At 45.9% G+C, this 21,700-nt stretch overlaps 1 protein-coding gene across 6 annotated transcripts in view; it reads right to left on the bottom strand.

The window, feature by feature from the left end:
* The window catches only part of LOC121081835 (cyclic AMP-dependent transcription factor ATF-7), a 69,854-nt gene that overhangs the window by 41,041 nt on the left and 7,113 nt on the right, over positions 1–21,700 (bottom strand). For 2 of the 6 annotated variants that reach the window (XM_040581106.1, XM_040581111.1), the window contains exons 2-5: positions 13,610–13,686; positions 11,247–11,338; positions 10,108–10,244; positions 7,775–7,843 (exon numbers count right to left, since the gene is read on the bottom strand). In XM_040581106.1, coding sequence (XP_040437040.1) covers positions 7,775–7,822 — 48 coding nt within the window. In that variant the 5' untranslated portion in view covers positions 7,823–7,843; positions 10,108–10,244; positions 11,247–11,338; positions 13,610–13,686. The other 4 variants (XM_040581107.1, XM_040581112.1, XM_040581109.1 and 1 more) reach the window with 3 other exon arrangements.

Here is a 21,700-nt window from a genome sequence, read left to right on the forward strand (position 1 = left end):
GTGAGCCCTTTGGCATCCAGGCTCTTATTTAGAAATGGGGAATTTGGAAAGCTGTCCAGACCCATTTCCATTTGACAGACAAGTGTCTGTGTCGGTTCAGCACTGCACGCGTGCTTCAAATGCAAAGCAGAGCTGGCATTCGCAGAACTGGCAATGAATCCCAGCCATAGGAATGATAAAGATTTTAACTTACAGGAAATGCTGCTATTAAATAATATTTAAGTCTTAATTATATTTTAAAACAGCCATTTTATAAAAAAAGAAGTTCTATTATAGTGCTTTTGTAGTTAAAGGTCTGTCAACATTTCCATTTTAAACCTTCATTTCTAGGGGGTTTATAATTTGGTCATAAAAATTCATTCTAGGCTGGAACTTGGCATACAGGGGCTCAGCCTAGGAGCAATATTTTTTATTATCCAATTTGGTTTAAATTGGTTTGGCCATTTTTAAGTTATAGGAGTGTAAAAAATAAACGTTTACTGGTTTCAGATGCCTTCTCAAGCTTATTATTATTCAAAATTAGCTTTCCCCTCCCCACCTCCAAAAATACCTTCAGCAAGAGGTGGGAGATATCATTTTACTCTGCTGACAATACATGAGTTACAATTCAAATTAATTCACTTCTTTTGATGCTAACAACCTAAAGAGTTACTATAACCAACCACTACTTTTACGCAGACCCATTACATACTGTAAACGCTTGGAGATTTGTGTAGCATCTGCCATTTTGTGCTTGACGTACAATGTACAGGTACTGCAGCTGTAAAGGCCTTAATTTGAAATAAATAATTAACTCTGGAAACCTGCATTCCTGGAAAATAATAGAAGACCTTTAACCAAGATGTTTCTCTGTAGAATTTTATTTCAGCTGTGGCAGCTTCAAATAAAAAGCTGCAGATGTGAAGCAAGCAGGCGTATACAGCTAGGAATTCCTCGCCACAGAGCTTCAGACGTTTCCTTCAATTTAAAAAACAGGAGAGAAACTCTAGTTTATGGCTCAGCTCTTCAAATCATTTGGGTGCAGTAGGGACACAACACATACGTGACTTTGCATGCTAACTACAGACAAGGGGTATCTGTGCCCAAGCATAACAAAAAGCTCTGAGAAGGATTTTATTCTCACTCCATCGTTAACATCCACAGTTTTTCCTTTTAGTATTTGGCTGGTGTAGAGGGGGGCGTCAGCCGTGGCTCGACCCCAGTGGGGAGCAAGCCTTTTGGGCACACAGGGGAAGTCTCAGCGGCCCAGGGCCACCTGCAAGGGCTTGCAGGTGGATGGGATCTGCCTCCCGTGTGATCCAGCCCTTGGCCCCAGTTCCCCAGTGACACACCGCACCCAGCCCCACGGCATCCCGGTGCCCAGGTCACCTGGGGGCCCCTGGAGCCGAGACCCCGATGTCAGTTGTGCCACGTAACCCTGGCAGGGGCCGCTGCGTGTCCTGCTCCTGGCTCGCCGCTCTCACCAGCCCTGTCCAGGGTGACAGACACTACCCACCCTGCTCCACAGAAGCCATTCTCCTGATTAATGAGGCTCAGATTTCCAAAGACATAACGGTTCCTACCTCATTAAATCAGTGGGTGTTAGGAGCCTGAATTCTTTAGGAAAAACACCCTGTGCCAGCATCCAAGTCCAGTCCCACTCAGTTCCTGTGCCAGGACAGTAACAATTTCTACTGGAGGACAGGGTGTCATAACTCTGCTTAATAACCATTTAAATTCCTGTTTGCTCTAACAGCAGGTAGCCAATTGGGCTGAAGTTTCTCAAAGATTCAATTTTAACTCTGAACTTCTTAGGCAGTTTGTCTGGCTTCCCTTCATAAGCTGCAGGAACAAAGTCTCAAGAGGCAGACCCTAAAGAGGCTGTTAAACCAACACACAAGTATTCCTTTCTGTACACGCTCATACTGAAACCGAACACATTCGTGTCCTGCGCACGCGTGGTCCCAGCCAGGGTTGGCAGCGAGCTCCAGCAGGGCTGAGACATCCCTTTGGATTTTCTCACACGAGTAGAGGCGGCTCCTGGCACCTTTGAGATGGGGAATGTTTTCTTACCTTTCGCTTTATGCCGTAACTGGAAGGAGAGAAGGACGGTAACAAAGCAAACCTTTGAAATTATAGCATGAGAAAGATGCTTTGTTGTAAAGCAAATGGGCATGGGCACTTTCTTCTCGTTACCTCTGGGCTGCTCTACAACACCTACCTACTTGCTTCACTGTATTATTCTGCCTCTTAATCACAATGGCTCGTCTTGAACAATCTGTTTCCACAAAGGGCATTCAGTCACAGACAGAACTGCAGAGACAGGGACAAGACTCATTCCTCGCACCGGTGCAGCTGGTCCCTACCTGAAACCGGGATGAAGATAAACCGTACAAATCGTAGCTCAGGCTGCCGACAGGGTAGCTCCAGGGCTGGAAAACCCAAGGCAGACCTCCGAGCGGCCAAGGCATTATGCACATCCTGGGCTACCTGAAAGTTTGAAACGTGACAAGGAGAGCTCGCCGCTTCTTGGAAAGAGACTAGGGCCTTTTTTCCTCTCTACGCCAGCACTCATATAAAAGGAATAATCTATATTCGTTTGGATTATACAAGCTACAAAACACACCTTAGCTTCAGTTCCACATTTAACCAATCGCAGAAGCCATTTGTTGCCTCGTATATTACAAAGCAATAGAGATTTAAGGGATAATGGTCATGGCGGCAGAGTATACAAAGCAATAAACTGCTTTTGAGGTTGGTTAAATGCCAAGTGATGCTGAGGCCTCAATGCCATAAACATTATTTCTATTATATGACAAGATAAGAGGATACAATAAACCACAAAGAAAAATCATTTTCTGGCCTCGTGAAAGTTCTGGGCTTCGCGTTTCTTGGACACTGCACGAGCATCACCTCAGTGGCATGGGTTTAAGGGGAATAAATTGTTAAATTAAGGGTGGGTTTAAAAAGCAAACGATTGTTTGAGGAAATGGCCTGTATAACTGTAGCACTGGAATTAGGACCTGAGTGATGATTTGTGTCACTTTTCATAAAAGTGAAATGGCATGGAGTGGGGAGGCAGGGGCTCGGGAAAGTCTTGCTCCCAGTAGAATATATTCGGTATTATGGCCCCTCCATTAGTTTGGGCAACAGGAGTGGACCAAACAGTTTTATTAATAAAGATGTTCCTCCATCATGACACTTCATAAAGCCTCAAGCATCCAGCACTCCCAAAGCCTTCAGGAGAGGAGCAGAAGAGGCACGACTGCCGGGGAGGCACATCTGTCTCCCCACCAGCCCGCATTTCACGCTGCCAGCTCGCCTGCCCACATCAGCCACCAGGCACCCCGGGAAGGGTTTAACACCATTTTAGAAGGGAAGATACAGAGCCAGACAGGGAGCGACTTCCCTCTGCCACCACCAGCTCATGGTCATGAAGCAGCACTGGAGCATCCAAAGCTCCCACCCTCCTTCCAGACCTTTGCTCTAGATGCCTTAGACAGGACGGCCGAAGTTTTAATTACCTTGTGTTAATGAGTCAGAGCTGTCTCATTATACAGACTTAGTTAATACCTTTCAACTTTAATGGCAATGCTCAAGTTTACAGCCAACACTTGGTTGCGCTAAGGCCACCTTTCATCACTCAGTATGTTTTAAATGGGATTAGAAGATTTTAATAATGATTAGCAGCACACACCACCCCCAGATTAGTTTCACTTAACAGATTCAACTAAAGCCTTACTTGAGGCATTGCTCTACATCCCCTGCAGACATTTCAGAGGCAGGGGCTTGCCTCTGCCTCCCTCCACGCCTCCACAGTGGCACAGGGGGGCCCGTCCCCATGGCAGAATAGCTCTTCTCCATCTACGCAGAGAGGGCCGGGGAGAGGGGCTCGGGGAAAAACGTGTCACCTGTCCTCTTAAGAGAAGAAACCAGATAAATGACCTTGAGAAGAATCTTTTTTAAAAGCAGTATATGCAGCACATTTAGAAGTCAGCTGTGTCACAGCAGACTCACTGTTGGGAAGCGATCACATACAGAATCCAAAAATAACAACCATTAAAGACCTAGCAACCAAAACATGTTTACATACCCACTGGAAGTCCACTAGCTGCAATGATATGGGGGGTACAGCAAGACCTGCTCATCTATTTTCGGTGGCCGCTCCCTCTTGCCCCTCCTCGCTTCCCCGAAAAGTAAGCTTTACAGCCTTTTTCTACATAGAAGCAGTGAAGGAAAAGGAGGAAAAAAGGGCATACAGCATAAAAAAAACGGGGCTGGTACCAGCTACAGAGGGAAAGCAGCAGCTAATGGTTCAAAGAAATTACACTGGGAAGCAAAATAATATTTTTTTTCCTTTAAAGGGGGAAAATCACCACTGACTTTGCAGTAATTGTCTCCAGTGTCCTGTTCAAATGAATTTGGCTCTGCTCTCCCTTCTCCCGCGACCTCCTATGCTACTGCGTGTCTCAGCCCAGCATTTGCAAGAGGCAGATCACTAATTTTAGCCAGCAGAAAAGGACTGGGGGATTTGTCCCCACACCTGCTGGCCCACCTGACAGTAAAATCCAGAAGCCCATCCCAATTTACTCGGGACCAAAGCAGCCAGTTCCCATGGGAGCAGCCCACCAAAACCAGAGTGCACCCCTCCAACAGGAGTATCCAAAAGAACTGGAATATGCAGGGATAAAAACTTGCTAACGGATTGGGCACGGGATCAGAGGTTTATAAACAAGAGAAAGGAACAGAGAGGCTGAAGCCACAGCAGCAAAAGGATAAATCCCAATAACCTGGCGTTATCCCAAAACCACTGACCCTGATAACCCAAGAGGCTCAACAGCCACCGACATCCTCCCACTCAAGTGGCTTTTTTCCTAAGCAAAATGCACCCAAAGGTCTTAAAAGAATGAGGCAGCGGGGGGGAAGGCTTAATCCTGCAAGGAAGTCTCCCTCTGCAGTGCCAGCCACAGTCTGGCTGGCTTTTGAGCTGGGGAAAAAAGAAAAAAAGTTTCCCGTGCTGTAAGCAATACAGCACTGCTTGAGAGTGCATTTGTGTGCCTGGGTGAAAAAAACCACAATTACCCCCCGGAAAGCTCAAACCTCTGGATCACACAGACTCTGATGGGATCCATAGGCACTGAGCGCCTGTGGAAAGGTCAGGATGTCTCTGTACCAGAACACACTGAGCTGATGCCTCCCTTCTTGCCCCCTATGTTTGAAGACAAGGGTCTCGATCTTCAGGAATGAGGGAATGAACCAAGATAGGTTCACACGAAGAAGCCATTTCTGATGGGATGATCCACAGCAGCTTGTCAAGGGTCAGGGTTTAGTGCCAAAAGGCAGCACGAGCTGCGGGGGAAACAATGCAGCATGTGCTTCAGAGGCTGAGCCCTGCAGACAGCTGCTGGCCACCACCAGCCCCCCAACTTCAAATTCGGATTTATTTTTAATATTCAAAGCTACCAATTGCTCTACCCTGTCCAGCTCATCGCAGCAATTGTACTCTGCTTGCCCCAGAAAGCACAGCTCACCAAACATTAATTTTAGCTGATAATCCTTCTATGACTGTCTGTACAGCTCTTGGGTACCACTGCACTTCTATGGCAGTACTGCTGCATGTTAGCGATGAGCTGGATTTGTAAGGGCTCTTAAAAACCTTCAACGTGAAGCTGATATGTACATATTAGAGGACAAAAAAAAAATGCACGGAAGACACCAGGACTTACAGGAAGATGCTCAGAGCTCTGTGTATTTAGTTAGCCTGAATGACTGTTTAAGGGATGACTCGGTTGATCAGCAAACACCTACAGACATCACAAATTTGATGGGAAGGATCTTCTGTCTAACAAACAAAAATTAACAAGCTCCATAGCCTGGAAGCTGCAGCCGAACAGGTTTAGACTGGAAATAAGGCATAATTTTTCCTTACCGGTGAGAGCAATTAACTATTAGAAAAACTTAACCAAGGGCTGTGGTGAATTTTCCATCACTGGAAATATTTTAAATCAAGCTTGGATCATCACTATTTAATACATGCTCTGGTTTGAACAGGTATTGAAGGACGTTCTAGGAAACTGTGCATGAGGTCAGGTTAGATCACAATGAATCATACCGGTATGAATTACCCGGATTCTAACATTTCAATATTAACATGAAGAATTGTCAGAATTACCCATAAGCAGCAGTCTGGAACAGCGAAAGGAGGAAGCAACCACCTTTATATGTCATTTGTGGGAGATTGTGGGAGATTAAATTTAAATACATTGTTGTTTGCCTTAATTGCTTGTTTGAATCCGATTTTAAGGTTGTATGATTGAAGTCCTCACATCATTAAGTGCTCAAATACAGCTAATACATTTTATAAATGACTTGCACAATTTCACAGGCAAAGAAGTTCAAGATAAAAAGCAGCTTCCAACAAAAAAAAAAAAAGGGGGGGGGGGAGAGGAAGATCACCTGCAAGCGGATAGAGAATGCTTCAGATGAGACTAGTGCCAGAAGGATCAAAAAGCTGAGAAGTCCTAATTGTGTATTTTTAAAGAGCCCCCATCTCCAAGAGTTACTAGATGAGATTTTTGACCCATTTCTGTGCTATAAAAATAAATGCGTCACAGAATTCACATGCAGTCTCAGAGGACGTGCCCTGGGGATGCAGAATTATCTTTAATTTCAATTGAGAGACCCACAAGAGACATTTAAGGTATTAAATACACTGAAGAACTGGGGGGGAACAGGGGACAGGGTGAGTGCCCTGGGATCGGTTAGAGCTCCCAAATGCGTCACAGCCATAACAGTTTGGCAACCTGACATCCAACGGTTGCAGCCAGGAAAACTGTGTGCACATCACTTAATATCTAATTAAAAGCCACAATTCCTTCCCCCTCCTTCCCCTACAAAAGGCATCTTAGCATTTTGAGGTTCAAATGCTTCAGAACAGACAAACCGAATTCTCCCTGGACTCTCCACAGGGCTGTACTTCCACAGAAGCCCCAATTTCTAATGGCTCCCATTAAAACAGCCCCAGCAGTAACTGCACAATCCCCCTGTTCCTCCCATTAACACGGCGTGCGAGCTGCCAAGACACCACTGAGCGCCGGAGTGACCCTGAGCCCAGCTTTGGGGAAGCGTTAGCTTCATTGCAGAACCAAGCAAAACGCAATGGGAAGGTGCCTTCGCAGGCAGGCGAGCCCACGAGGAAGGTCGGATGACTGAAAAGGGGATGTGACTCATTCAGAGCAATAAGCATTTGCCCTAGGAAAGTGACAAAAAGTTTTGCAAGGCCATAGCCAACTCTAGCATGCTGTCCGCAGAGGAAAAATTCACAATGGGTCGTCTTTTTTTTTTTTTTTGCAAGCCCAAAATAGACTACGGCAGTTTGGGGTTCGCATAACACCAACCATCAACTGTCACATTCTCAGCTGCTTTACAGAATATGCTATAGCTGCTAACTCATCCCAGCAGAGAAGGAATATCTGTCCTTTGGTTAAACAGCCTTGAAAGAAGATGAGCAATGTTATCAGAAAACATTAACAGGAGATCAGCATGTTTTCTCTGGGCTGGATGGGTCTCACGGAAAACACCAGCAGAATAACAATACGCCACAAAGCAAGGCAGATTTCATTACTTTGGAGTGCCTGCACTTGCTCATAACCTGGATTTACACACTGCAAATCCTCTGATCTGATTACCTCCAGTGATCACGTAAAACACCGGCTTTAAACTCTTTGCCTCAGTGATAAAACAGCCACTTTGATTCACAACGACACATTCACAATAAAGTATACTGTAAACGTACCTGTCCACAGCCGGGGGCATTGCACACAAACGGCCTGTCGTCTCCCATATTTCATGCAGCTGAGCTAAGCTGAGGAGAGAGGAGAGAAGAGGAAATTGTTAAATAAGCCAAAAAAATTTAAAATATCAAGAGCAGAAGCTGCCCTTTGCGGGGCTGTAATTAATCAATGCTGTGCTTGCAGAGAAGGAGGATCTCATTGTGCCCTAGACACAATCAGGGAAGAGAAATTAATGCAACCCAAGTTTGAATAAGACTTCAGAGGGCCCAGTCAATTTTTCACGTATGAAGAGAAGGTGCTGCGTCACACCAGAAGGGCTCATTGGGAACTGTGACAGTGAGACAGTGCGGGCCAGTGGGTAGGGAAGAAGCAGGAGCTCTCCACGCCTGGGCTCCCACCAGGGCCCACCAGCAGTTCTCCAGAGGGCCATGGGACTTTCCCAGCTCACTGTCACCACCTGCAAGATCGGCACAACGCTCATCTCTCACAAAGGACCACCTGGCACTGCAAAGACCTACAAAAGACCCCCCCAACAGCGGGTGCCGAGGAAGGGCCGAGCCTGCTTCACCCTCCCGCAGCATTTACAGTAGAAAGCACAGACACATAGGCAAAGACAGTGACAATCTACAGGAAAAAAAACAAAGTGCAACCAAGAAGTGATCAAATAAATCCAAGTCCTCTCTATGTACAAGTTATATTTTCAATGGGAGAGAACTAAAATTTGTCATTTAATTAATTAAGGGATTATAGGAGTGGTGCTCCGTTTTACAAGGCAATAATCTGGCTCCCTAGTGGGTAAACTACAAGGCTGATGGCAGGGGTAGTTTATCACAGATTATAGCCAAGGATAACAAAACACTCAGTCCTATTATGCTACAAGTGAAGCTATTCTTATTAATAAAAAATAAGAGTAAATAAAGTAACCCCCACCACCTCAAATTCAAGAAATAATGGTTCCCTCCACCCACTGATATTTTTATAGCAGGATTTTAAAAAGCTATAATAAAGCAAATGCTATCTCTTCAGGGGGTTTACTGTGCGAACATGTTCTGGCTGTTCATGTTGCTTCCAGCATCTCTTACTCCAAGTTCGGCACTTGGCTGCAGCGACGCATGTCAGCTTGGTACAGCCAAGAGCAGAAATGAAACCCGAATGCGGCCAAAACGCGTCCACGAAGACACAGGCTCTTTTAGTTAGCTTTTTGCATTTCTAACCATTAATACATGCACACGCACTGAGCAACAGCAAGAGGGTGGGGAGACTTGTTATTTTTAGGAGCTATATGAGAAAGTGCTCCAAGAATGCAACTTCGCAGCAGAGGGTGAACGCATGTGCTACAGAAAACAGTCCCCTTTTGCTTTTATTGAAAAAGACACAGAAATCAATTATTGCTCAACGTGAAAAAAAAGGTTATTTTTCTATTACCACACGCTGGTGTGCAATAGAAAAGTGTGCAGCTAAAATGGGTGGCTACAGGAGGTGGAATTCCCCTCCTCAAGCACTGGCTCAGCCGCAGCGCACATCAGCAACAACCAAAAGTTATGAGAAAGCAGCTGCCAGTTCTTCTCCCACAAAAAGGGGAGAGACTTCCACTACACTAGACTATGTTTGGATTTTTTAAGCAAAACTGCATGGCCTATGCAAACACGAACTCACAAAAGGATAAATAGCCCTCTCACAAATGGAACAGGCGAGCAGCCAAAACGCTCCCTAGCATAGGACGAGCATAATAATAAAAGCAATAAAGATGGCCAGGAACATCCACCCACGACAGCAGCCCCCTCAGAAAAGCCCACAGAAGTGACATGGGGCTTGCAGAACTCGCAGGAGATAACAGCAGCTCTGTATCTTCACCAGAAGATTAAATCCTGGCGAAGGCTAGCCTTGAGGTGACACAGGCACAGATGACAGCAAGACAAGGACACGTTAAAGACAGGACTCTTTGTACCATCCTTCTGAACTTCTGTGAGAGCTCTAGGCCAGGAGAAACCAAAATACTGAACCATTGCTCTTGCCTGCTAAACAAACTGGGATCTCACCTCCACCCACAGCAAACTGATCCTCCTCCAAGAGTAATCTCCTTCAGGCCCTGACGTAGCTGACTTCCATGCATCTGCTGCATCTAACAGTGGACACAGGAGCTGCTGTTACGTATGACCTGTTCTGAAGGCACAGAGAAACCCAGGCTTCCTCAGGAAGCTTTAACATGCAAAAGCAGCCTCCAGCAAAGAGGGATGAAGAGGTCAAACCTTCCTGTAATACCAAACCACTGCTCGGACCAACTCTCTGACACCGCAAAGAAGAGAAGCACAGAACTGATTAAACACTTTGTCACCTGTGCTTGGGGTCCAAAAAACACTGCAACCGAACCTTCCAGGTAGCTGCACAAAACGCTGCAGCTCTGAATGAGTCAAGAGTGCTCAGCCCTTCATCACCCACTCCTAGCAGAGGGCAGCCTCACTACAACTCTCTCTGTAAGAAAATAACAAAAGAAGTCAGATCAGACAAAGGACACATCAACTTGATGACTGCTAGAGTTATTTTACCATCACCTGTGCAGTACAGTGGCAGGTAAGACTATCGTATCAGGATACAGACCAAATAAAAGTCAAATATTGCTGTCTTGGGCAGCCTGGGCGTTAGTTTTCCCCCTCCTGACAGTCACATCGTCACTCGTCTCACTGTGCACCCGTCTTCCTTGCCCATAAGAGACAAGGATCTGTCCCACGGCTCCTGGCACGGCCCAGGCTCCCAGAAGCTGCAGCCAGTGTTGTCTATCAAGCTGAAGGTAGAAGCAAGTGTCATTAGTTCCAGATTTCTTAACTCCTATTCAGTCAACGATTTGTGCAGGCTTTGACAAACGGGTTACCTGCCTACAAAAGCCAGGGCCACAACTCTGCGCTTGGTGGGCTCACAGGTTTGTGTTTGAACGGCACTTAGAGTGTAAACAGCACCAGGCGTGACCATACGTACCTCCAGCAAGCTGAGCACGAGGCCACGTGAGAGCCTGAAAGCTCCTCTCAAGAGTCCTTGCAGCCAGGTATGCTGGTGAACTGGTCTACAAAGGGAGCCTGGGGCGTCAGTTTTTACAGTCTGTTCTCAAACTAATCACAAACCCCAGAAGTCTCTGCCAGTCCAGCGCCACATTCAGCAACTGTCAAGTGATGAAGCAGCTTCAAGTTAGGAGCTACGACATTGAGACAGCAGCAAAGTCACAAAACTTTAGAGGACAGTTGTTATGCCCCTTCCTGTCAAAGTCAGGCTGGTGCTGGAGGTGTTTGAAGACTGTTTAAATCACCCTCCTACATTTAAACTCGGTTGCGTGGGATGAGGTTAGGGATGTGTTTATTCCATCAACAAACAAATCTTATTGTTAAACACGCAGCATAATTATTACAGAGGGAGACTGCCGTATTTCACAGGGCAGCCAACCCTATGCTTTTTTAATTAACAGAGGTCAGAGATTGTCCTTACCACTGTCACTTAAGCAGCCTGCTGCCTTCGCCAACATGAAGAACTTCAGGGGTCTCTCTACCTCGTATTTATGCTTCCGATGTATAGAAAAGCTATTTAGGAAATTAAAGAAATGGATCAGCTGTCACTCCCAGTGCTTCGATAACACTAACTGAAACGGAGAGCAGGAAAACAAAGCAAAAACCCAATGGCATTTCAGGCTGCCTGCCAGCTACTTCTGATAGCAAAACAAGCAGCTCTATTAAAAAAAAATCGGAACCAACACATGGCAAAAACCTCAGTTTACTCGATCTTGCAAAGTGTCAGGAGGATTCACTCATTCTTTAAAGAAAGATTTAGCTGCTCGTTCACTACAGAATATGACTGGTATGTACATACATGTGCTCAGATTTATATCACATTTAGTCAGGATAAATTGCTTCAATAAATTCTATTCTTAAGAACAGGCAGAATAAGCAGATGATTGGATACTGGGAACACATTCTCATTCCTCTTCCTGCAGCCGCGGGACAGTATTTCACTGTTTTGATGATTTTTAGCATGTTGGAAACAGCAAGGGGAAGCAGAGAAATGCAGACAGATTACTGAAGCGTGCTTCAAAGTTCTGTCAGCACAGACCTGACAAGCAGCTGCCGTCTCACAGAAAACTGAAGAGACCATTTTCAACCAAAACAGACTGTGCTCCCCAAGTCTGTATGTGTTTTTCTTCCTCCCTTGCCGTATTAACTCATGCAAATAACCTATAGGCTGTCTGTAAAAAGAAGTAAACCCAAAGCCACACTTCAAAGCAGCAGTCTCAAGTGTGTGTTGTGCTGATAATCAGGCACCCCTTGGAGTTTGCACAGGGTATTTAAGATACAAATTTTCTGATGACTAGCTTGTATAGAGCAGCGCTCTCAACAGAAGCAACTCCTCTGGAGCAAGCACAGCATGCAGAAAAACAGAATAAACACGAGCTTTGCTTCCAAGAGTGCATGTGCTCTGTAATGGATCTCATTCCCAGCTCCAACCGCACCTTTTAACTCCTCACCAAAGCAACTGCAGCATTGCAAGAGGATGTTTGCAAAGCTGGACAAGTGTGGCCAGGACAACCGCCACACTTCACCATTTCTCCAGCAATGCTTATCCAAGGGTGTCAGCACCGAGGCAGCAATGACAACTTTTTCCTGAAGTTAATCTTGTTCTTTATTTGTTGGGAACATCGCCTCTTCCTACTTCTGGCATTGAGATAAATGAGAAATACTCTGCGGAGTGGTTCAGTGCATGCCAGGATGCTGGGCTGACACCGAGCTGACACAGGAGGTACGTGCCGTGATAGCATCCGTGAGACGAGAGGCTCTTTTTGCAAACAAAGTGAGACAGAGTCAGAGAGCGATGTTCACCCAAGCCCCACTCCCAGCTCCACCACTGCCATCTGCTGTGATCCTGGCCATCCCGCTTACGATTGCTTTGTGGCTAGAGAAAACGAACCCTCTAGATTAAATGCACACCCATGCAGGCTCCACTTATTCAGTCGCTGCATGAATTGCATTTGTAGGGTATGAAGATACTCAAAGTTTTGATTCCACAAGGAACCTGCGCGCAAAGCCACTTGTTAATTCAGGTCCTTAGCTGGGAGGGATCTCATGCATTTCTAACAGAAAGAGTAATCAAGTCACAGCTGATGTGCAATAAAGTTAAGTATTTTGCTGCATGTGCTATGAGGCAGCGTGTTTTAAATGTCCATTAACAAGAGAGCATTTGGGCAGCCTGAGGCCTTACTGATAGCAGAGGGCTTCTATTAAGTTCAGAAGAACTACAAGACATTGTTTTGGAGATCATTATTGGTCTGATGAAGAAAGAATTGGAGGCAATCTACTTTGAGGCTTCGGAAAATCTGAGTCAAGAGTGTGAACGTGGTGGTGCAGACACATCAATTTTGTGTGCAATACACCAAGCATGCTGCAGATTGCTTAATAAATAATTCAGTCAGCAGACCCACCTGAAACTTGCTGGAAGAATTCCCTCGTGAAGAGTCAAGAGAATTAAAAAAGAAAACCCTCAAACAAATCAAAATATCAAATTAGCACCTGCAGAACTCAAACCATACAAAATTCCCTTAGAACCATGGAGGCTCATAAATGAGAAATCTATCACCGGCTAAACCTGGGTGCAAGAGCTTGCTCTCAGCAATGAAGAAGGTGGCAATTCACCCCTGCAATGGGTATGAGGAGACCTACAGACCGTGATACAGTTACACTGACAAGGCTACTTACCACTTCTGAACTGTTTTCTCCTCTCCAAGTTTAAGCCTAACAGAAGGTCTTCAGAATATATACCTATCACCTCAGATTAAATATATTTAGAACTATGTTTTAACTAACCTGTTTGCAATGCCTGGCATAGACAGGATCAACTGCAATCCAAGGCTGCCGTGAGGATCCCTGATCTAGGCAAGCCCCTGCAAAGGGAAGGCAGACAGATGGAGGTGAAGAGTTTTACCTGCAGCATCAGTGCCAGCACAGGAGGAGGCTACATGCCACAGTGTCCGCTGTGCCTCCTTCTACATGATGGAAGGAAGAGAGGAGGGTCTTCCCAAAGAGCTGCACGAGGCCCCAGTCAGAGCTGGACAAGCCTTTGCCAATGTCGTGATGACAAAGAATATCGCAGTTTGGAGGAGATTCACACACACCCCTCCACCACCGTTTTAGGGACATAAAGCTCCACATGCTTTTGAAGTTGCTTTATTGTCCTTCCCTATGACCCTTCACAGAAGTCCACCAGGAAGCAAGAGTGCAAACGAGCTGCAGGAATGGGAAGCATGAGGGAGTTCCAGTCTGGGACCTTCTACTTGTTTAGTCAACAGCCTGTTTCCTCCCGCCCAGGCTCCCCATCTCCTGTTGGCCAGGGAGAATTGTGCGCCAGAAAGTTCTGCCTTTTCCCACTGTTACTGCTGAATTTCTGTCATGCCTTTTCCCCCCGCCAGCACCCCCCCACACACAAACCAGTCATGCCGATTCCCTACTCCCTCCCTGCATAAGGGCATTAGCTGGCAGGTACTTTAACAAAACGTATAATTTTCAAGTTGGCAGTGAACCACAACCTAAGTGTGAAGTTCTAGAGGGGTTAACAGTGATGCCCAGGTTCATACATAGACAGGACAATGTTACAACCTTTAAAATATGTATTTTACCCATCTCAACAGGCTGTTGGTATTTGCAGGAGCTGGAAGGGAAAAGGCTGCAAGTATCTCATGAAAGCTGAAACCGCCCTGTCCCATCCAAATGAACTGAGCTGCCCACCACACCCTCTTATTTCCGAGGAAGAACTTGACTGGGACACTGGTCTGGGGATAAGCTGGTTTCGCTTACCTCAATAATCAAAATTTCCACTTATTTAAAAGTTTAATTCTTCCTACAGATATTAAAGTCAGCCCATATGCTACTTTCCCCCTGGTATATCAGTCCATAAACTGAAGTGGTCCCAAAGCATGTTAATGAACCCATTAAGAAAAAACGAAGCCCGTTATCCTAGTCTAGACAGACACCTAGGGGTAATATTTTAACTCCCTTAAAAGGAATTAAGACATATTACATGCATCAACAACAGCAATGAAAGACCAGCCTTCCTGAAAAGGATTTCCCTCAGGATGTGCATTGGCACCTCATGGAACCCATTTTCCAAACTTTAATTTGGAAACAGTTTAGGAAGAGACACCAGAAGCAGGATACACATTTTCAAAAGCACGTTTGGCATTTATGGATCCTTTCATCCACGATGCTCTCTATCCTTTCCAACGCACTATTGTAGCTTTACAGAGGAAGAGTTTGAGGTATGTCTGTAGCCACAGGTCAAGTCATGGTTTTGGCTGGCAGCACCAGGCTGATGCCACAGAAAGTGCCACAGTCAGATTCTTAATTGTCTTTAGTAGCATTACCCACAGCCACGTGTTCACAAGTGGACGTTCCCACAAATACCCCGTGCCCTGGCGGTAAGGACACTCAGCTGCCCTAATGCGTGTCAGGATCCAGATATGAGCAGCGTGGGTTTTTGTGTTCGCAGCTTTTACGGACCTGTTCCAGCTGAACTACTGACAAGCAGCTGAGGTCTGGAATCAGTCTCAAGCCAAGATTTGTAAGTCTGAGTCACGCCTCTTCTGGTTTGCGAAAGTCATGAGCAAGTAACTCTACATCCCCTCTGAGGACCCTCCTATGTCCAGCTGCCTCCGATGGTGGCCCAGCATCTCCTGTGTCCAACACTGGGACCCTCACAGCTCCCAACTGGAAAGCACTCCCCCGCCATCACCTCAAATCCCTGAAAAAAAAAAAAAACCCCAACAAAAAAACCACACAACCTTTTCCTTAAACCTCAGTGGTAAGATGGAAGAAACTGCCAGGTCATTAACTGCTGAACATTGGGGGAGAGAGGTGGTATGAAAAATCCTCTAAAAATAAAGCTCTATTGTCATACTTGCATGTGACCATTGTTATTGCAGGCATGCTTGTGGCCAACACTCTTGCATCTGTGCCTTGCAGACAAACTGAAATACTTTAAATCCCAATGAACACTTGGGTGTACATAAAAACCGTTCCACTTTGAGTCTGCCAGCATGGCTCCCCTCTCCAGCACGAATGCGCTTACCAGTATACCAGTACCAGCACATTTAAGGTTTATTCCCATAAATCATAAGGATAAACTTTACATTAATATGACCACAAAATTAAAGCTAGAGGTTGCACCAACTATGAAACAAAACCAAAAGAGCTGCACAACAACCTCCTAAAAATAGACTTAAAGTAGAACAGAAAACAAAAGCAAACTGCACGCTCTGCTGACAGAAGTCTCCCTCTGCTAAGATTTACTCGCCTAGGAAGAACCTGATTGAAGAATGAGCTGCAAAATGAGTTAGAAGAAAGAAAATTGCTAGAGATAGGGACATCAAGAGAAAGGACGTACCTAGGGAACTGACTGTAAGTTAAGATTGTCAGTGAAAGGTGCAGCACAGAAACAAAAGGGCTGTTAGTGTCCAAGAGACAGCAGACACCTGCAGGTAAGATCAAGCCTCCCTCGCTCTATATTCTGCCTGTGCATGAGTTTATCTATAGTTATTTTTCAGATTCCAGTAAAAGGCTTCAGTCTCCCACCGTGCTCCCTCACCCCTCAGATTTGCAGCCTCCAAAAGAATGAATTGCTCAAGCGTTGTGCTGTGAAAAGGGACAACTTGGGGAATTTTGGCATCAGTTTTAATAGTCTGCCAATAGTTATGGCAACGATGGAAGGAGAGGTGGTGAGGAAAAGCAGACAAATCACACAGGATAACTGCATGGGTGCCTGGTGTCAGTGTCAGCGCTGACACTGCGGTGATTGTGGCACCCGGTGCCCCAAAATGGGTTTTAGCAGGGGCTCTAGGGTGAGGGAGTTCATCTGAGACATCTGCAAGCAAAAAGAGGGTACCCAGATGGTTCAGTGCAGCTGCCCCATCCTGTATCACTGCAGGACATGTACTGGCGCAGAGATAATAACTGTTTTACTCTCCAAAATGAAAAAGCGCCCTTCAGAGTCAGATGCAAAACCCATCACAGACACCAGCCCCAGGCACGCAGGAACAAGTCCAAGCAAAGGTGCAGCTAAAGGTAAGACGTCTTTCAACCCACAGGGAATACAGAAAACCAGTTAGCAACTGTCCCAGGCTATTAAACAGGGCAAAGACTTTTCAAGAAGGGTGCAGGACCCAGGGAGGGCTGTGACTTTTGTAGAAAAATTACAGTATTTAGCTGACAGCAGGAGAAGCAAAGGCAGAACTGGATCAGAAACGGTGCTCTTATGACCATAGAACGCTTGAGTTGGAAGGGACCTTAAAGACTGTCTGGTTCCAACCCCCCTGCCATGGAACACCTTCCACTAGACCAGGTTGGTCAAAAAAATCATCATAATACCCATATTCCCCCGAAAAAGAGAAAGAAGTCTCCCCACAGAAGGTTTTGTTACCTGGGATTATTGCAAGGTACAGCCCGGGTACTACTACACCTGTGGCAGGCAAAGCGTGTTTTCTCCTCGATCCAGTCACTGTGCTCCTTGCTGTGCCTCTAGTTTTAGCATGCCAGTTTAATGCAAAAGGTAAAACAGAGCTAGGAGTTAACTTTTTATGAGACTGAGCTACATGGGATTAATTCTCAGAGACTAATGAGTCGCAAGGCCATCCCAGATCAATTTGGGTAACTTTGTTGAGACCTGGGAGCCATGCCAAGAGCATTAACAACCAGAGCTGCAATACAAACAAGCCTATTCAAACACAAATAGTGCTCAAGACACTAGACCGAGCCCCAAGGACAGGCAGTACACTGCTACTGGGAAGAAGAGATAAAACCACAATAAACTAGATTATTATAGATGGCTGCACAGAATCTGTGCTGTAGCATACATCTTACTACAGGAGAGTATACAAGATCGCAGACTTGAGACAGAATCTGTAATTGCCACTGGGAGCTGGAACTGGAAGAGAGGTTGGTTACAATCAAAACCCAAACTGCTTTCTGGCAAGTACAAGGGAAAGAAAGACTAAGACAGCCATTTCTACTCTGCTAGCCAAAAGAGAAGGAAGCATAAGGCACTGCCCCAAGCTCTCAAAAATAGTAAGAGATTTCCCACTAAAATGCAAGGAAGGAAACATGTTGCTTTGAGACTGTTCCAGGAAAGGCTCTTTATTATTTTTCTAAGTGCAGTCATTAACAGCTCTATGCCTCGAGCTTCCTGACAATCGAAATGAATATTCAGCACACAGTGCTCTGAAAAGGCTGGGATCGGCAGGGTCACAGAGGCAGCTGCACCCCGAAAACGCAGGGAAGGGAACCCCGTCCTGCCGTAGCACTTGCCTGGGGTTCGGCATCAGCGTTCCCCATGCTTGCCTGGATTAACATACCACATCGCAGAGATGGCTTGCAGCACCATAACCCACCATGAAGTGGGGAAAAGCCAAAACAGGTCAAGTTCTTTCTTAACAACAAAAAAAAGCCACTTTAACATCTAGGCTTCCTTGTTGCAGGGTTAGCTCTGCAAGGCAGAGGGCTAGGCACCCAACCTGCCTAGTAAAGTCAATTTGGCACCTAATTTCCACTGGTGAATGATTGCTGACTCTCAAACTACATTAGGTGCCTGTAGGGACTTAGGAACAGAGCTGGTTCTGCACCTTTGGGTGCCCAGATCTCCGTTTGACTATTGCCAGCTACTACACACATTGCGAAAGATTTTAAATTTTACAGGGAGAGGCCACCACCAAGCTTAGTGAAAACGCACAGGCTGCTGTCAGTCCTAGGCTTTGACTTTAAAGTTATTTTGGGGTGTAAGAGAAGGAGTGCGAATGTTTGCTTTGTAACCAAAAAGCTACAAGAGAGCTTAAAATTGTCAACTGGGAAAGAAGGCCAAAAGCCGACGCTATAAAATCTGCTTTAGCGGCACAACACCCTTATGCTTTATAAGCTTGATAAAGCAAACCCAACTGTATAAACTGGAATATTGGCAAGGAACTCACTTGAAGTAAATCTCCAACAGACATACAGTATTTAACAAGTCGTTACAAGTTAACCTACAGCAGAGGGTGAAAGCAAAGTCCAACCACTTACCACCTGACTGTACCTTTCTGGGTGCTCAGTGCTGCTGAGAAGCTTGTAGAGGATCTCCGAGCCACAAGAGCATCCCCAAATAGTGAGAACTATCACCTTGATAGCATCAAAGATGCACAACACCCTCGCTTCTCACTTGCTAGTGCCTTAAAACAGCCTTGGAGCTTCACCACCCCCATGAGCTGCACCTGCTGCTATCAGAAGAACGATCTTTCCTACCAAGCAGGACATTTGGCCCTAAAGTGACGGAAAAAAGCAGCTTTCCTCAGCTCACACCGGAGCAAATTAACAGCCTGAGTGCAAAGAGTATTTCTACATGCTTTGGGAAGAGGGTCAAACCTCACATGGAGCAACAGCCATGAGCGAGAGTTGCGCCCTCCTCCTCTCCGTGTGCGAGCAATGGGATAGGGAGGCACTGTCAGCATCCTGTCAAACGTAAACCAAACTCCAGCAAAAGGAGCAACACGGGCCCCAAACCCTGTGCACCAGCCATGACAGACTTTGCTAAGACCAGGAAAGCTTTTCCCCTGCAATTACAGCAGCAAACCCCCCTCACAGCTGAGAGCTCCAGACAGCTAGGAGGCTTTTCCCACCACAGCTTCCACCGGCCCTCCCAACCGCACAACTTACACCGTTTATAACCCTTTTATAAACGGCAACGAGTTTACCGTTACCATAACAAGAAGTGTAATTTGTTAACGTTGCCTCCACATTAGGTTCTGGCAGGATAAAAACCATTATAGAAGCTCCATTGTCCAAGAGCCTCCTCACACTGGCCAGCCTCCAGATCAGATCTGGCCTGGCCTCCAACTCCAGAGCAAGGTGTCAGAGAAACTCTCATGTCATCTCAGCATGGCTGGGGCCCAGCTGAGCCACAGGTCTGGGCTGCACAAAGGGAAGGATACTGGGTTTTTTTAAATCTCTGCGGAACACCGTGATGAAAAAAGCCAAGTGAGACCAACTGCGAGAAGCTCGAGCAATCTACAACTATCTTTGCGAGGTCCTTATGCTCTCTGACATGAGCTGAGGGACACCGGTGTGCAGATGCCTCGTGAGCACTTCCCGAGTTCAGTACCTTTGAGAGGTCAGATTCCAAAACACTAACAGCCCAATCCTCATGCTCCTCCTTTCATGATCAGATTTCTGAGAAAGAAGTAGCTGCTGCTCTTCAAATACCTACTTCAACTAATCCTTGCCAAACGTCGCTGAGGCAGCCATAGCTTGGCAAAACATGCTTTAACACAAGCAAGGCTTCTCTAGTGAGGTGCCAAGGACTAGGTTTCTAATATGAAAAGGCATCTGTCCAAAGGGTTTCGAAGCCTTTGATGAACACAAGACAAAATCCAACCTAAACCAGCAAGTCAGCAACCTCCCCAGGCAAGAAGATGGAGAAGGACCATCTACCAATCACTCATATGCCAAAGCTGTGCTTCCCCTCCCAGCTTCTGGAAGAAAGATGGACTGTACAGGATGTCCCCAAAGTATTTACCCTAAGACACCGGGGAGAATCCAAACTGCAAGACACCGACAGCAGACAGAGCAGGACTCATCGGCAGCACCTAGGCAGAGCATTTGATGGGAGCACCTACCAGGTCCCATCAAACACAGCACCTGGCCTCCACGCTGCAACAAGCAGCGAGGCCCCAGGCACGATCATGAACTTGCTGTTCCAGGACCTCCTCCAAAATGGGAGGAATTACCTGGAAGTCCCTGAGGCTCTCCACTGAGGTCAGACAAGCCTCCACTTAATTCCCACCACTGCTGTCACCTTTGCTATCAGAGCAGACCTTGCACCTTTGGCCAGACCCAGAGGTAACAATCTAAGTGTGAACCCAGAGCAACAAAGGTGAGAGCACATCCACATCCAACTCTAGCCAAAGCAACGTGGCACAAATGTTCCTCACAGCCTCAGGCAACAAGCTTTTCCTTCCTCCTTCATACCACAACCAAATGAATCCTTGCAGCCTGCAGAAAGAAAGGCTCCAAGCGGAGATCACCAGGTAGGAAATGCTTCTGGCATTGCTTCCAGCAGGTTCAAATTTGTAGCACGACAGCACACAGTAAACAGACACTCTAAAGGCAGACTCTCCAAGACGCACGCAGGCAGCTTCTGGATCCTGACACTATGGCTCTCGGGTCGCCTTGTGGTTCTTCATTAGCGGTGATACATCTTCAGCTATATACTTCTTCACAGCAGGGACAACATATTGCAAGATATCTACTACAGGAGACAGAAATAATTCAAGTTTAAGAAAGGAAGGAAAAACCTAAGAGACTCACTGTTTCTCACTGAGCAGAGATAATTACAAGAAAGACATGACAAGCCTTAGAGAATGCATTATTTTACCTAGGAAATACCTAAGTGACCTAGAAACTCGAGTCCCATTTCCTGAAATTATCTAGCTGCTTAAGAGCTCTTGTTTCAATGAAAGTGAGGAAGAAAAAAGCTGCTGAAAATGGGACATAAGAGCCCAAGTCAAGCTTGAACATATTTTCCCCACAATGGTGTGTGAATAGTTTTAAAGGAAGATCGAAGTCAAGGCTGCACCGAGTTAAGACTAGGAGAGCCTCTTATGTAAGTGACAACCTCCAGATAAAGCTCTTGTCAATGAATTAAAACAACTGAAACAGCACCAGCGGGACAGGGGACAGAAAGGCACGACACTCCTGTATGTACGTGTGGTCATAAAATAAAAATATTTAGTCTCACCTGTTATTATTTACATCACATGTGGGCATTTTTATTTATTTAGCATTCAAAGGCACACACATTTTATGGTGTCATTATTTGATATGCGAGCCCTAAAATCAGAAGGGAGCAAGAAATATTCCAAATATAAGCAATGCCTAGAAATT

This window comes from Falco naumanni, assembly GCF_017639655.2.
Source record: "Falco naumanni isolate bFalNau1 chromosome 20 unlocalized genomic scaffold, bFalNau1.pat SUPER_20_unloc_1, whole genome shotgun sequence".
Taxonomy (NCBI): Eukaryota; Metazoa; Chordata; class Aves; order Falconiformes; family Falconidae; genus Falco; species Falco naumanni.